At 39.4% G+C, this 13,691-nt stretch overlaps 1 protein-coding gene across 1 annotated transcript; it reads left to right on the plus strand.

Moving 5' to 3' along the window:
* Positions 1-2,731: 2,731 nt before the first annotated feature.
* CHMP1B (charged multivesicular body protein 1B) lies at positions 2,732-12,995 on the plus strand. Its single transcript, XM_038184440.2, has 8 exons — positions 2,732-2,891; positions 4,635-4,732; positions 5,442-5,588; positions 6,239-6,307; positions 6,704-6,811; positions 7,836-7,879; positions 8,635-8,707; positions 9,387-12,995. The coding sequence occupies exons 1-8, from the start codon at positions 2,885-2,887 to the stop codon at positions 9,429-9,431; spliced, it is 591 nt and encodes a 196-aa protein (XP_038040368.1). The 5' UTR covers positions 2,732-2,884; the 3' UTR covers positions 9,432-12,995.
* The last annotated feature ends 696 nt before the right edge of the window (positions 12,996-13,691 follow it).

The raw sequence follows: 13,691 nt of genomic DNA on the forward strand, positions 1-13,691 counted from the left end.
AGAGTGACTCAGCAAGGTGACTCAAGAAAATAATTTAACTTTCTGGAGGAATTACCACTTAATAAGGCAGACTGTCACGAGCTTATAAAATGACACCTCCAGCAACTCAACAGTGAACACAACTCACGTTTGCTCTTTGTGTTCAGGTTGATCCAAAGAGAAATGCTGCACACTTAGTCAAGGATCTTTTACTTATGCATACTGAAATACGTGCGATAAATGGAAAAATTTGGGAACACGATAAAATTACTGTTTGGTATCAAATGCTTGTACTAGTGGCTGCTTAGTGCTATGAAGATTAAGGTCTCGTTGCTCACGTGAATGTTTGTACTAAATACAAGTCAGTGAAAGTTGTTCTAGTAATGTCAGTGGGTGTTAAATCTGTATTTTTTTTTTTTCCCAGTTTATTTATCTTCTTCTCAGTATACTCAAATTCTGCAATATAGTCAAATTCTATTATTTTCAATCTCACAGGGAAGACCAGAGATGGCAGCAGAATAGCCTACAGGTAGGACATGCTGCAGGGAATTCAGATGAGGGACACAAAATTTATAGAAAAATTGAATCGGAGTCACAGATCATTTAATTAGCTCTGTGCAATAGCATTCTGCTTCCTTTGAAAAGCAGTTCCACTAGTTTCCATAGATATTGGAGGACAAGAAACAATAGCAATAGAAACATCTGATATTACAGTTTTTCAACATTTCCCCAGTGTATCAGAATTTTATGTTCTTTGCTTGTCAAATTAAAAATTTATTATTAGTAAAAAAAGTATTACAGTGTATTAATATTACATTTCAGTATTTCCCAAGTGAAATGCCATATCCTGAGAGGGGATACTATTAAAAAAGAAACATAGCTTTTTTATGAAAGTATAAATAAATTATAGGTAACACAAATATGTAGTCTGTTACCCTTGCCCTACATATATAAAGCTCTCACGTATGTGTATGCATGTCCATATACAAATATATATATTTATATATATATTTATTATATACTCTACAATAATCTATTTTAGCCAAAGGCATGATAATTAACATGAGCTATAGCACTAAAAAACAACTGATCACATATGTGTCTTTAAACATATGAATTAGTCCCATCATTCTTTTGGTTTGTTTGTAGCTTGTTTGCAGAAGTTTAAATATATTGTAAGGTTTGGTGAGCCAGAGATATACACACAGCAACAGACAGAAAAAAATATTGTAGTGTGCTTCCCTGTCTTCTTGGTACGGTTGCTTCTTGTTTCTTTTATATTTCTGTAGTCAAAACAAATCGATTTTATTTTCATACCTTTTAATGTAAATAAAAATATTCTGATCTATTCTGTAACCTGGCATATAGCATTTTTGTATCAGAATCTAATAAGAAACATCAAATTGGCATGCTTTAGCTATTTTATTTTATTTTATTTTATTTTATTTATTTATTTTGGGCAGAAATGATTACAAATCTCGTCAACTTTTTCATCCTGTACAGAACAAATAAATATAAATATTTAAATTGATATTTAAGCTGAGGCAGCAAACTTTGCTCAGGTTGGCACATTCTTGGTGGGAAGATGAGAGCTGGTCATGAAGAACTGCGGGTAGCCAGTTTTGACTGGCCAAAAAATGACAGATGAAATTCAGTGCAAATATACGTAAAGCAATGCACCAAGAGAAAAAAAATATATATATATATATATATATATTATACAATTTTTCAAATGTAATGAAAGTTCTGAGTGACTTTTATTCAAGGATATGTGCTGGGTTGTGCTAAACCTAAACAAACTGTTGGGAACCTCTACAAAGGAATGGAGAACGGAAATTAAAATTACCATTATCACAATTTTATATGAAACCAGTTCTTTGCAAGAAATGAAGTTCAAAAAATGCTTGAAATGAAGCAAGACTAAAAAAAAAAAAAAAAAGGCTAACGGTGTTTATTATTATTTTATTTCTACGGAATGGTGTCAGAGTGCCAAGGGAACGGCTGTTTACTGCCCCTTGTGATTGCATTGTGATGTAATAAAACAAGCCAAGAGGAAGTTGAGAACTGAGGCACTTCGCGGGATGCCCTGCACGTATCTAAGGGAAGATATTTCGGATTCTGGAACTTTTAATAAATCCGGGTCCTGGGTGCGAAATGCAGCCGCACCTTTGTGGCTGGGTGCCTGGAGAAACCTGGGGCCAACGCTGCTGGTGCTGCCCAGGCCTCGTACTGCACTCAGGGTGCCTGCTGTCAGCCCTGGGCCTTGCTTTGCCTTTGTGTACCGGTTCTAATGCTTCCAGGAGACAAAATGCCACACAAATGTACATGGAAGCTGTTGAAACTTATTTAATATGTGTCCTGGTCTCAGATCCTGAGCAGCTGCCACCAAACCCGCCTTGCCATTCTCCCTCAGCCCGCTGTCTCCTTGTGTTCAATATGACCCGTTTCAGTCCCAGAGCTGCTCCAGGAGCATCCCGGGTGCCACCCAGCTCAGCTCGCAAATCTCGGCTCTTTTTTTTTAAGCAGAGAGGGGCCGAGACAGCAGCGGGACAAAATCCCAAGCGCTCCATCCACCAGCGCCCAGCACCCCAGCCCAGCCCCGCTGCCACCGCAGCCTTCACCCATCCCACACCTGGACCCGGACCGGGACCGGGACTGGGACCAGGGCTCAAAAAAAAACCCCACGGAGCCCTCTAAAAGCAGCCGGGCGGGGCAGGCCGGGCCCAAGGAGGGTGTCTGAGGCTCGCAGCCATGCGCGGTCCCGCCCCGGCGCGGCTGCGCGGAGGGGAGCGGGGCCGGGCCCGGAGGCAGCAGCACAGCGCCGGCAGAGGGGAAGGGGACGAGAGCGGCCGCAGCCAGCCCTGCCCTGCCCTGTTCTGCCCTGTTTTGGGCTGCCGAGGCCGGCATGGAGAGTATCCGAGGGGATTCCGCGGCTGGGGGCTGTGGGGGAGCGGGAGGGAAGGCGGGGGAGGAAGGGGCGGGCGGTGCGGGGAGGGGAGCTGGGTGTTCCTGCTGCCTGAAACCGTCTTGATACACACACAAAAAAGGTGTAAAAGCTGACGGAGGGGGAAGTAACCGAAGGGTGGTGGTGGTGTTTGGCCCTGCTGGGGGTTGTGGTAGAGGCTGGGGGGTGGTTGTGGGGTGGCGGCTCCTCTGTGGGGCAGGGGGTGAGGGGACGCTTCGCCAAAGCTTCAGGATCCCAGGAGGCCCAAGCTAAATGCCCACGCAAATAACCAAGGAAATTGTTCAGGAATAAGCTGCTCTGAATGCCCCTTCCCCCTGCGATGGGTGTAAGCGGTGAGCTCACGCTGTGCCTGGTTGCTGTGGTCTCTGACCTGGTGTGTGCCTGGGCGAACACCCCTGAGGTATTTTCCTGCTTGGGAAATTACCTCGGCAGTGACTCAGTGCTATGTGTGTACTGCTGTGGAAAGGGGTGCTGGCCTAGGTTTGAAAACAACAAAATATAAATACAAGCGGAGATTTTGGTTTTACCGCTGTAGTTACCTTGGTAGCTGCATAAGGTGTATAGGCACAGCTGTCACATTTTTTTGTAACCTACTTGTGATTATTGGGCAAGGTAACAAACATCAACAGACTTCATAACCTCATCAAGTTGCTATTGGAGATCTAAGATGTGTGGCTGGACTGGAGGAACAATGGCTGTAGAATAACTTAAACATTTAAAATATTAAACCTCATAATGATTAGCTTTGTGTTTTCAATTAACTGTTAGGCATCTTAGTATTTGCTACATTTTTCTCTGGGGGCATCAAAAGGTGGCATGACAAAAACATAAAAGATCTATAAACCTTTATGCTGCTTTTTTTGTTTGAGAAAGCTCCCAAACAACATCAGTCTTTCATCAACAGTGCTTTAAAAACGTGTTATTTTCCTGTAAGAAAAACTTTGTGACGTGTAATTTATTGTCCCATGATAGTTTAATGTGAATCATTTAAATCACTGTGAGAGGCTATTTTGCTGTCTTAGAGCTTTCATCTTAAGCATAAGTTGAGAATTCAGAAAGTTTCTCTTCCAGACTTAAGCATTCTTCCCCAAACTGTCAGGTGACAACCATCAGGGACCCAGAAGTGCTCATATGACCCAGGGATGTGAGGCTGCATGAGCAATTCCAACCCGGGATGGTGTTGTGGCTGGGAAGGACAGCCCTGCCCCGCACCTGGGTGCGGTCAGCCAAGCCAGTTTGCTCTTACCCTATAAATTATTCTGTTGTACTGGGGCGGATCCAGGCCAGCAAACTGCACTTCCATTTGCTGTGCTCTTCCTTGTCACTGAGAGCCAATGAGTCTGGGTGTGTGAGCAAAAGCTGGCAGAGTAAGGCTTTCATTTTCGCTTGGGGTTTGTTTTGTTTTATCCATCTGTCAGAACTAGGTTTGCTGTGAAATGGAGCCAGTTGGGATCTGAGCTTCTTCCTCAAGGCCCATGATTTTCAAACCTGTATGATGTGTCCATATAATTTATAAACAGCTTGATAGGTCTCCCATTGTGTGAATTTTAAGGGCTTAGTTAAATTACATTCTCCAGGTTTTTATATCATTAACAGTATAATGCTGGGTTGGTAGCACTTTAAACAGGAGAGCAAAAATACTACAGTGTGAGGATTGATCATGTTCTTGGACCCTTAACTTACACTGCAGAGCATCTGTTTAATTTGAAGTTTGCTGCAAAGGAGCTCAACAGAAACTCAAAAAAATGCGACAAAGAAGAAAAGGCTGAAAAAGCAAAAATTAAGAAGGTAAGCACTGACTCTGAAACTTGCTCTTTAGGTCTTTTGTTCACATATTATAGCAGAAAAACTTCTACTGTTTTGTTACCATTTTCTTGGTATGCATGCTGATAATACTGATAGATACTTGTGATTTAAATTATACAACTATAAATCTTCCCATATTAATAAGTGTAAGGATTCATTTATTAAGAACTTGTAGCATTTATTTACTAAAAAAAAATTGTCTTAAATGTATTCCGCTAGGGGCTTATTCTCAAATTTAAAAATATATAATTTTTTCAGCTTGTATTAAAAGGGTTTATGAAGAGGTTCTTGAAACTAGTTTGTGAGTCCTTGAAGTAGTAAAGAGAGACCCTACATTCATTTGGCTAAATTTTTGTCATGAAATACAGCCAAGCCAACTGTATCTGTATTTGGGTCTTAAGACTGAAAGTTTTAGGGAAGAGAAACTTTCTGTAGGTCTGTAAAAACCTCTACTTGAAACACATGCTGGACACCCTAGTGGGAAAGTTAGAGGGTTCACATTTCGAAAAAGTTTCAGAACTATTGTTTTGTTTGTGTTTTCTCCTTGTTTGTTTTTTTTTTTTTTTAAAAAAAAAAAAAAGTATTGAGATGAATCAATGCTTATTTCAAAAATTAAATAGGATATTTGGAAATTGTGTTCACAAAGATCAAGGAAAGCTAAAATGCCTTTTTTTCCCCCATTTTTAAACAGGCAATCCAGAAGGGTAACATGGAAGTTGCACGAATACACGCAGAAAATGCCATCCGACAGAAGAATCAAGCAATTAATTTCTTGCGCATGAGTGCCAGAGTAGATGCTGTAGCAGCAAGAGTTCAGACTGCAGTGACGATGGGCAAAGTAAGTCAATTTTAACAAATCTGTTGAAAGAATGAAACCTCTGATCCTCTTAGAAGTGCCTTAAGTCTGCCTATAATGAGTTGAAAAGTTTGAGCTTTTCAGATGTAGCCATTAGTAAATCAGGTACTGAAATTCCCCTGGCAGTTTTCCTTTAGAAATAATGTTGCTATCCTCCATGTTTGTAGCTTGTAACTCCTTTTTCGTGTTGTTGTTTATGCTCCTAAGGAGATCTTGTTCCCTTTCCAAATACATACAGTCCTACATGTGTAGAACTAGTGATTCCAGAGATCTTAGCTCAGGCAGTCTTTTAAGGTACACTGCTGTATTGCTCTTCAGCCAGAGAGACTGTTCTGCCATATGATTTGTGTACCAATTATATCCCTTACCATTTGACAGGTTTTGGACCCTCAAAAGTTAATGCCATGTAGATCTTAGTTTTTAGTGAGTTTCTGTTCAGAATGCATATTTTAAGCAAATGAGTGAATTTATGAAACTTCAAATGGTAGGAGCCTTAACCAAGTGATATGTGAGATGGCAGTAACGTGTGCCCTGCTATTTGATACTGTAGAAACTGGACAGAAATAGGAGAACTTGGTAAGGAACTATTTATTTTTCTTTCTCTGTAATACATTTCTTTTACCTCATTTCAGGTAACAAAGTCAATGGCAGGGGTAGTTAAGTCCATGGATGCCACTTTGAAGAGCATGAACTTGGAAAAGGTAAATAGAAACTTTTCATGGAGATGTGCATCAAAATCAGAAAGGGAAATGTACACAAGTTCTTAAAAATGGGAATTTCAAATTAAAAGGCTTTACAGTGAGTGTGGTAGATCTGGGTACAGGCTGCCCAAGACAGTATGGTTTTCAAGTCCCAGTACGGGGTAGGTGGAACTTGACTGGATGGGGCCCTTACCAGCCTAGAGCTGCAGGGGTGTAGGTCAGCTTCAGAGTCCTCCTGTGTGAGGGGTGTGCAGAGCTGGGTGGGTGAAGTGGTACAAACTGATCTCCAAAAGCTGCTTGCAGCCTTACAGTGTGGTTCTAGTTTTACCAGTTGAGATGTATTTCTTTTATGTTAATCTGCAGATCAGTGATTTTTTTTTTTTTTTTTTTTTTAAGATATCTGCACTAATGGATAAATTTGAGCATCAGTTTGAAACCCTGGATGTTCAGACACAGCAGATGGAAGACACAATGAGCAACACTACTACGCTAACAACGCCACAAGTAAGAAGAATAATTTTTTTTAAAAAGTGATCTTTAAAATTCCAGTTGTCTAAACTGTCTGCTTCTGTTCATTCTGCCTATTTTGAGGCACCAGGAACTGGAGCATTTTAATTTTGTTTCTTTATGATGAAGAGACAAGTTCAAGTTACAGTCCCAAGTGTGGAGGATCACGTGTTTTACTCAATTTCAGTTTTATCAGGCTTTATTTTATATTACATATTGAAATAACTAACTGTGCTATTGACCAAACAGCATTTCAGTATGTTCTTAGTAAACTTCTTAGCCAGAAGATGCTTTAGCATTATTTAAGAAAAGCAAAATATACTGCAAGAGAATCAAGTTCTAATTCACTGATACTAAAAAAAAAAAAAAAAAAAAGGCATTAGTCACCACAAAATTAGTAGTAGTATGTGTAATGAAAATGTTGATAATTACCTTTATATATGTTTACTAAAATTCTTAAACAATTCTTAAGATGGTTAAGAATACCGGGATAGTTAATAATGGGATAGTTAGCACCCATCCCATTGTGCTGTTCCACAAGATGCAAAGTGTGCTATTTCATCAGAAATTTTGTCAGAATTTTTTTGGAGATAATGCTTTGTAAATAAAACAGTAAATAAACCTAAACCTAATCCAGTAAACCAAATGTATTGAAGATAGGCTTTATTCCATGTTGTGCAAAGCAGTGTTTTAGTAATTCATAATCAGCAGTTGATAGCACTTACCGTATTCAGGTGTATGTTTAATTTTTTACAGATAAGTTTAATTCTTTGGAAATGGTTATTTTTTTGTTCTGTGTTTTTTTCAGAAGCTAAAGTTCAATGGGCTTTTAACAGACTTAGCTCTGCTGCTCCTTTTGAGTTCATACAGGGCCCTCTGGTGGTTAAAAGCACTAATATGTTCTGTAAAGGACATTTCCCTTTAAATCAGTTTTGTTAAAAATTTGTTCTCTCAGGATTGAACAGAACTTGTTATAAACTACGGTGATACAACTGAATGGATTTTGTTTTCCTTTCTCTAGAACCAAGTGGACATGCTTCTACAGGAAATGGCAGATGAAGCAGGGTAGGTAAAATGTTTGACTATTTTTTGGATAGGTCTGTTGGTTCCACCAGCCCTTCCAGGTAAACAAGAAGATCAGATACCAGTGCTTTAAATGTGTCTGTCTCAAAAGCAGCCAAGGATCACTATTTTCCTTTCACCTCTGGGCATCACCAATTTATTGTTTAGTTGCCAATATTTCATTCTTTTTTCACTCAAAGCTACTATGAATGCTGATAAAGCAGATGGTTGGGCAAAAGCCTAAAATCAAATTATGTCACTTGTCATGTCAGAATTGTGTTATTTGCTTGGATTGCTTTAGCATTAGCAATCCTTACATTGTTTCTCCACACTTTTCCCCTTTTTTTGTCCTTGTTACCACATTAGAACTTCCTGTAGTTCTGTTCTTACTGGTTAAAGAAATATTTCAGAGAATTTTGCTTTCCTTCTTGGTGACACTTAAGTTGGAAGTGCCGCTCAGTTGTCTTAAGGACTCGTTTTTAGTAAAAGTTGTCTAGGCTTTCTATCTTTATCTCACTCCTATGGATACTGTGTCCAATGCATCTTTGCTAAACTGAAATCTTGGTCAGTCCTGATTGCTGGTTGGAATATACAACTTGTGTTCTTGGTGATGGAGCTAGTTTCCTGGTCAAGCTGCCTAATGACCAGAATTGTGGTGGTTGTGGGATACTAGTGACCTCACGCTATTGCTCACAGTATTGCTCAACTTGGTGATTATTGTACTTAACTCCTGTGTTTTATTTTCCCATTAACTATAGTCTTGATCTGAACATGGAACTACCTCAAGGACAGACAGGTTCTGTTGGTACAAGCGTTGCCTCAGCAGAACAGGTAAGTTCGTTTCAACAGAAATCAATGTTTTGTAGAGAAGTGTGGGACAAGAATTAATGCTTCACTTGGTCAAAACAAAAAACATGCTTGCTAAGTTGTAATTAGATGTTAGCTGTCCAAAAGCAATATTGTGTAGTTAAGGCAGTCATATAAGCAAAACAACTTTAACAATGTGTTTGTCTGTTTAATGTATCCAGTAAGTTCAGATGTTTTTGGACGTTATTTCAGACTTCCAAAAAGCTGACTCCATTAACATGCACAAGGCAGGGAGCCTCCTGTTGACTAATTTATGTAAGAGAAGCTGCAAATATTCCAAATTATTTTTAGGTTCAGTTTCACCTTGCATATGACCCCCCCCAAAAAAGTTAGGCCTATGACTTAGTCAAGGCTGCATCCAAGAATGCAATTCTGTAAAAGTTGACTTAAACTTGCAAAGATCATACATAGAAATTTATCCTTATGTGTTATGTGCTGAAACTCCTTTCTTTGCTAGAGATCAGAGAACTATACTGATCTCTCGTCTAATCTGCTATAGCTGCTCTGAAGTAAATCTTGTTCAGATGGTGTGAAATTATCTCATGTAAAATCCTAACAAGAGATTACTCGACCATTGCAGAACTTTCCAAAAGTTAATTTTCACATTGCTGATAATTGGTTTCTTTGTTTTACACTTCTGCAGGATGAGTTGTCACAGAGACTGGCCCGCCTTCGTGATCAAGTTTAAGTTAAACAAAGCTGCAGTCTGTGTACATGCTTTCAAAAAATCCTTTCTGTGACTAACCCTTCACTACAAACGTGGCTTAGGTGTTTAATATTTGTAATATAGGGTACTGCACTCAAAGCTTGCTCTTCTTTCTAAATGCATTGAGTAATCCAAAAGTATCAGCTCTCTAATGTCTTTTTCTGTACATTTTGAAGTTGATATATTTTTTGCAAGCTTTTTTCACAAAATCAAGTTGATATTCGAAGTCAGCTAGCAATGTTGGCACATTCTAGCTGAAAGAAAAGCAGAGTGTCATTGATATATATTTTAAATTATGAAGTGATTTTTTTTTTTAAATTATGAAACTGTTTATGGTTGGAGAACTGATGTATTCGGTTCCAATGATTGTACTAGCCAACTTTCTTACGCAGCCAAACTCCTGGAACACAGAGGTGGACAGTGTGGACTTCATGAAAATACGCTTGTTAAAACGAATGAGTGGACTTCAGTCTGTGGTGGTTTTAGTATTTTAAAGATACAGTAATTGTACTGAAGTTAATGGTTCGGTTCAAGAGTGAGTTACCAAAAGCTATTTTAATATAATCGGGAACTTGTACGGTTTCATCACTTTAGTACAGGAGGAATAAAATATATTTTTCAACTCTTTGTCAGTTCTGTCAGCTTGCTTGTTTAAGGTTGAGTGCTCTAGCTTCTCCTATTTGCTTTCCTCTCGGTATCCTGAGGTGCAGCCAGTAATGCCACTCTCACCTCTGTTTTGACCAACATAGTATCTTGCTCCTGCTGATAAGGAGCTCATGCTATTCATTCTTTTTAGGATCAAGCTGAGAAACCATATATGTAACTGAAGCCTGTTTTTCTTCATTCTTTGTCATGTTGGCTTTTTATTTGGTCACTTCTTAATATGCAAGAAAAAAAATGGTGATTGTAATATGGCAGAAGGCTGAAGTATGGAATAAGAAATATAAAAGTGCTTTTCCTCAAGCTCACATCCTCACAGTCCTTCATCAGTCACAGTCCCAACCCTGGCTGCTGTAACCAGGGCACTCACCCAGATCAGCCTTTTCTCTGGTCTGGTGTTGGGGAGAGAGGTGAGAAATGGAAGGGTAAGGTAGGGCAGCTCTGCCTTGAAGGGGCAGGCTGCTGGATGTGTACATCAGTTACGTTGGATTAGGAACAGCTACTTCATTTTGTAAGGTGAAGTATTGCTGTCTGCAGGTGGAGTGATGTGATTTGGAATATTGCAGTCACGTCTGGAGAGGCTAGTTTGTTTTAGTTATCCCTTCACATGTCTGCGCAGGAAGAGAATCTGCTTTCAGTAGCTTCAAGCTCTTGCTGCAGTTGTGAAGTAAAGAAATGGTTGTAGACATTTGTAGCAGAAACCACTTGTGATGTGTTGTGATAAGCAATGGTGTGAAAAATCTATTCCTGACCCTTTGGGCTCGGTTTGTTTTATATTTGTAGGGATGAGAAAGGTGTGTAGCACTAGGCTCAGAATTAGTTCTTGATTCACTGGTTTTCAGGACCACGTGGGTTTTTCAGTGTTGGGGAGATATGGGTTAAAAAACAACTCAGCTTTTTTAGTCGAGATTTTTTCAGTGCATGCAAAAACGAGGAAACATTTCAGAGCTGTTTCAAACTGTTCTTGATGCATTACTCTGGTCACTTTGCAGGTCTAGCAGGCTGCTACATACTAAGGTATTCATAAGATACAGAAAATAAGAGATACAATTCCACAACATTTCAGGTTGTTTTCTCTCTTAGACCAGCAGCCTAGATGAAAATGGTCTGTTCAAAATGCGCTCTTTTCCCATGTTTACACTTCTTTTCAATGCAGCATTATTTTAAACACCCGTGAGTGTTCCTCCTGTAATTAGGGGAAACTGGAAGGTGTTTTAGAAACCACGTACTCAAAACTGTAGTCTAGGTACAATCCTTTAAAATGATTAGTAAACATCTTAAGAAAGAGACCATGTAGTACACTTTTCTTGCTAGCTCCTCCTGAACAGTGTGACAGAAACATAACGGTGTATCTATGCAACCAAGTTACCCACGGCTGTGGAAGCTGCTTGTGTGTGCCTTTGCCTTAGTGAACTTTTTTGATGTTCGCTTACTTTACATCTTAGGACAGGACTATTGGGTAATAATTCCTCAGCTGAATTTATTTTGCAGTTGCTTGTTGTTAGAACTGTACCATAAAGTACCAAGGCTTTCAGTGTCTGATAATTAGACAACTCCAGCTATGTTCTCTGGCTTATTTTGTGTTTTTTATGTTAATCAAGATGCTGCTTTGGGACTGTTCTTGGTCTTTATTCGAGGGGGTAGACAGCTATTCTCAGGCCTCATGTATTTGATTTTCTGAGTATGTTGCCTTGCCTTGAACCTTGGGGCTTTGGAGGAATTTCAAAACAGAAGGACATGAGACTGATTAACTTGCTGCAAGAGGAATATTAAATAAGCTTCATTGTCTTACTGACTATATGCAGCTTGTTTCATAGTTTGATCTCCCAGAGGTCCCAAGCTGAACGCTGGTACCAGAGTAGTTTTTTGGATCTTTTTAGGGATTAGCAAGTAACCTAGTGGCTCGATTGATGTAATCAGTGTAACCTCTGCAGGACTAGGGTGCAAAGAAGTAGGCAGGCGTAGCTGACTCGAGGAAAAAATGTTGGAAACAAAATGTTTGCCCTGCTGCTTTCACTCAGCATTGCTGTGTGTTTGAATGTTGCTGGGATTTTGTACCACTCACTTCTGCATGTAGATCTGCCCTCTCCTGGGGAAGGAGCACTTCTGTATGAGAGCTGGCGTTCACAGAGATTTACTACTTACACTTTTAATGTATGTATCTTTCTCCAGTCTTTTGGAAAATGCTTAAAACTGGAAGTTATTACTCTTAAAGCAATATTCGACTTTTGTATTGTTCTTCCATTCAGGTTCTCCTTGAAACATCTGCTCTTTTCTGAATGACTCTGGCTCCTCACTTTTACTTTTCTAGTGTTTCTTGGAAGTTGACTGTCTGTTTGTAGAAGCCCATCTCATGGTAAATAAATTGTACAACTCCTATGTAACCTCATTACCAAGTAATAGTTCAATATTTGTATTTATGAGCAGACACATCTACAGTGAAACATTGCTTGAAATGCTTCAGGATGGTTTTTCTTGACACTTTTTTCCTGGTTTACTGAAAAACAGTGGTATTTTTGCATATTTTTCCATCTGCTAGTGTAATGGTAGTCTTCGTTCTTTTGAATTTGAAAACTGAAAGCCATGAAAAGCTTCAGATGAGAGGAGGGGAGAGAAAAGTAATTTGTCTTTCTCAGTTGCGTTGGGATGAAATCATCACCTTGCCTTTGTGGAGATCCTCAGAGCCAAAAAAAAAAAAAAAAATAGTGAAATTTTGTCACATGGTCAGCAACTATGTACAGAAATAAATACTGAAGTTGGTGACGTGTATAGAGAAGAGTAATTTTTGTAGCTCTGATAGTGTTCATCTTGAAAACTGCATAACTTGTACGGGACAATTTGTAAATGTAACTGCAAATGGTAAATAAAAATTGTACAGCCAAATGATTTCAGGTGTCTTCCTAGGTTGTGTGGCTACCTACTGGCATGTCTCAGTACATGGGCAGACAAGTGGATACCATCAAGGTTTTCCTGGGAGAAATAACCAGAAAATTAAACCTTTAGAGAGAAATAAGGAGAAAGTGAAGTGAGTGCTATCAAGAAAGACTTGGAACAACTTTTGGGGGAGTAATTATAATCAAGTATAAGAACATAAAACATAAGTAATTTAAATTTTATAATGACATTTATAAGTGTTTAGTCTGGTTTGGGACTAAAGCTTGTCCCTCGGGGTTAAGCATCTGAGGGGCTTTTCTGTCCTTAACCTATACAACAAGGGAAAACGGGTGGGAGTTGGTGGGTGGTGGAGTTTGTCCTCCACAAAGCTAAAAATAAATAAAAATAACTTCCACTTCTATTTTCCCCTTCCATTGTTGTTTAGTAACCAGCAGAGGGAGCCTCAAGCTTTGTTTTTACAGAGGTTCTGCAGAAATGATTTTTGAGTTTTTAAAACAAAGGGGGTTTCCCAGTCACTACCAACTTGTTTCAGCAACTGGTGGCCCCTTTTGTTTCTGGGCAGTGTCCCAACCTTACCGGGAAGTGCCTGTGGCAGGGCATTCATCCTTGCCTGGCCGCTGCCCCGTTTGCTGCCCAAAATGCAAACTGGAAAGGAGTCTGGTAGAGCCATCAGCTAATTCGTGTCAA

This window comes from Anas platyrhynchos, chromosome 10 (assembly GCF_047663525.1).
Source record: "Anas platyrhynchos isolate ZD024472 breed Pekin duck chromosome 10, IASCAAS_PekinDuck_T2T, whole genome shotgun sequence".
NCBI lineage: Eukaryota > Metazoa > Chordata > Aves > Anseriformes > Anatidae > Anas > Anas platyrhynchos.

What these genes read in the sequence shown, in the direction of transcription:
- CHMP1B (XM_038184440.2), top strand. An exon ending in AGAGCATGAACTTGGAAAAG is followed by an intron (nt 6,308 to 6,703) that starts GTAAATAGAAAC and finishes TTTTTTTTTAAG; the next exon opens with ATATCTGCACTAATGGATAA. An exon ending in GCGTTGCCTCAGCAGAACAG is followed by an intron (nt 8,708 to 9,386) that starts GTAAGTTCGTTT and finishes ACACTTCTGCAG; the next exon opens with GATGAGTTGTCACAGAGACT.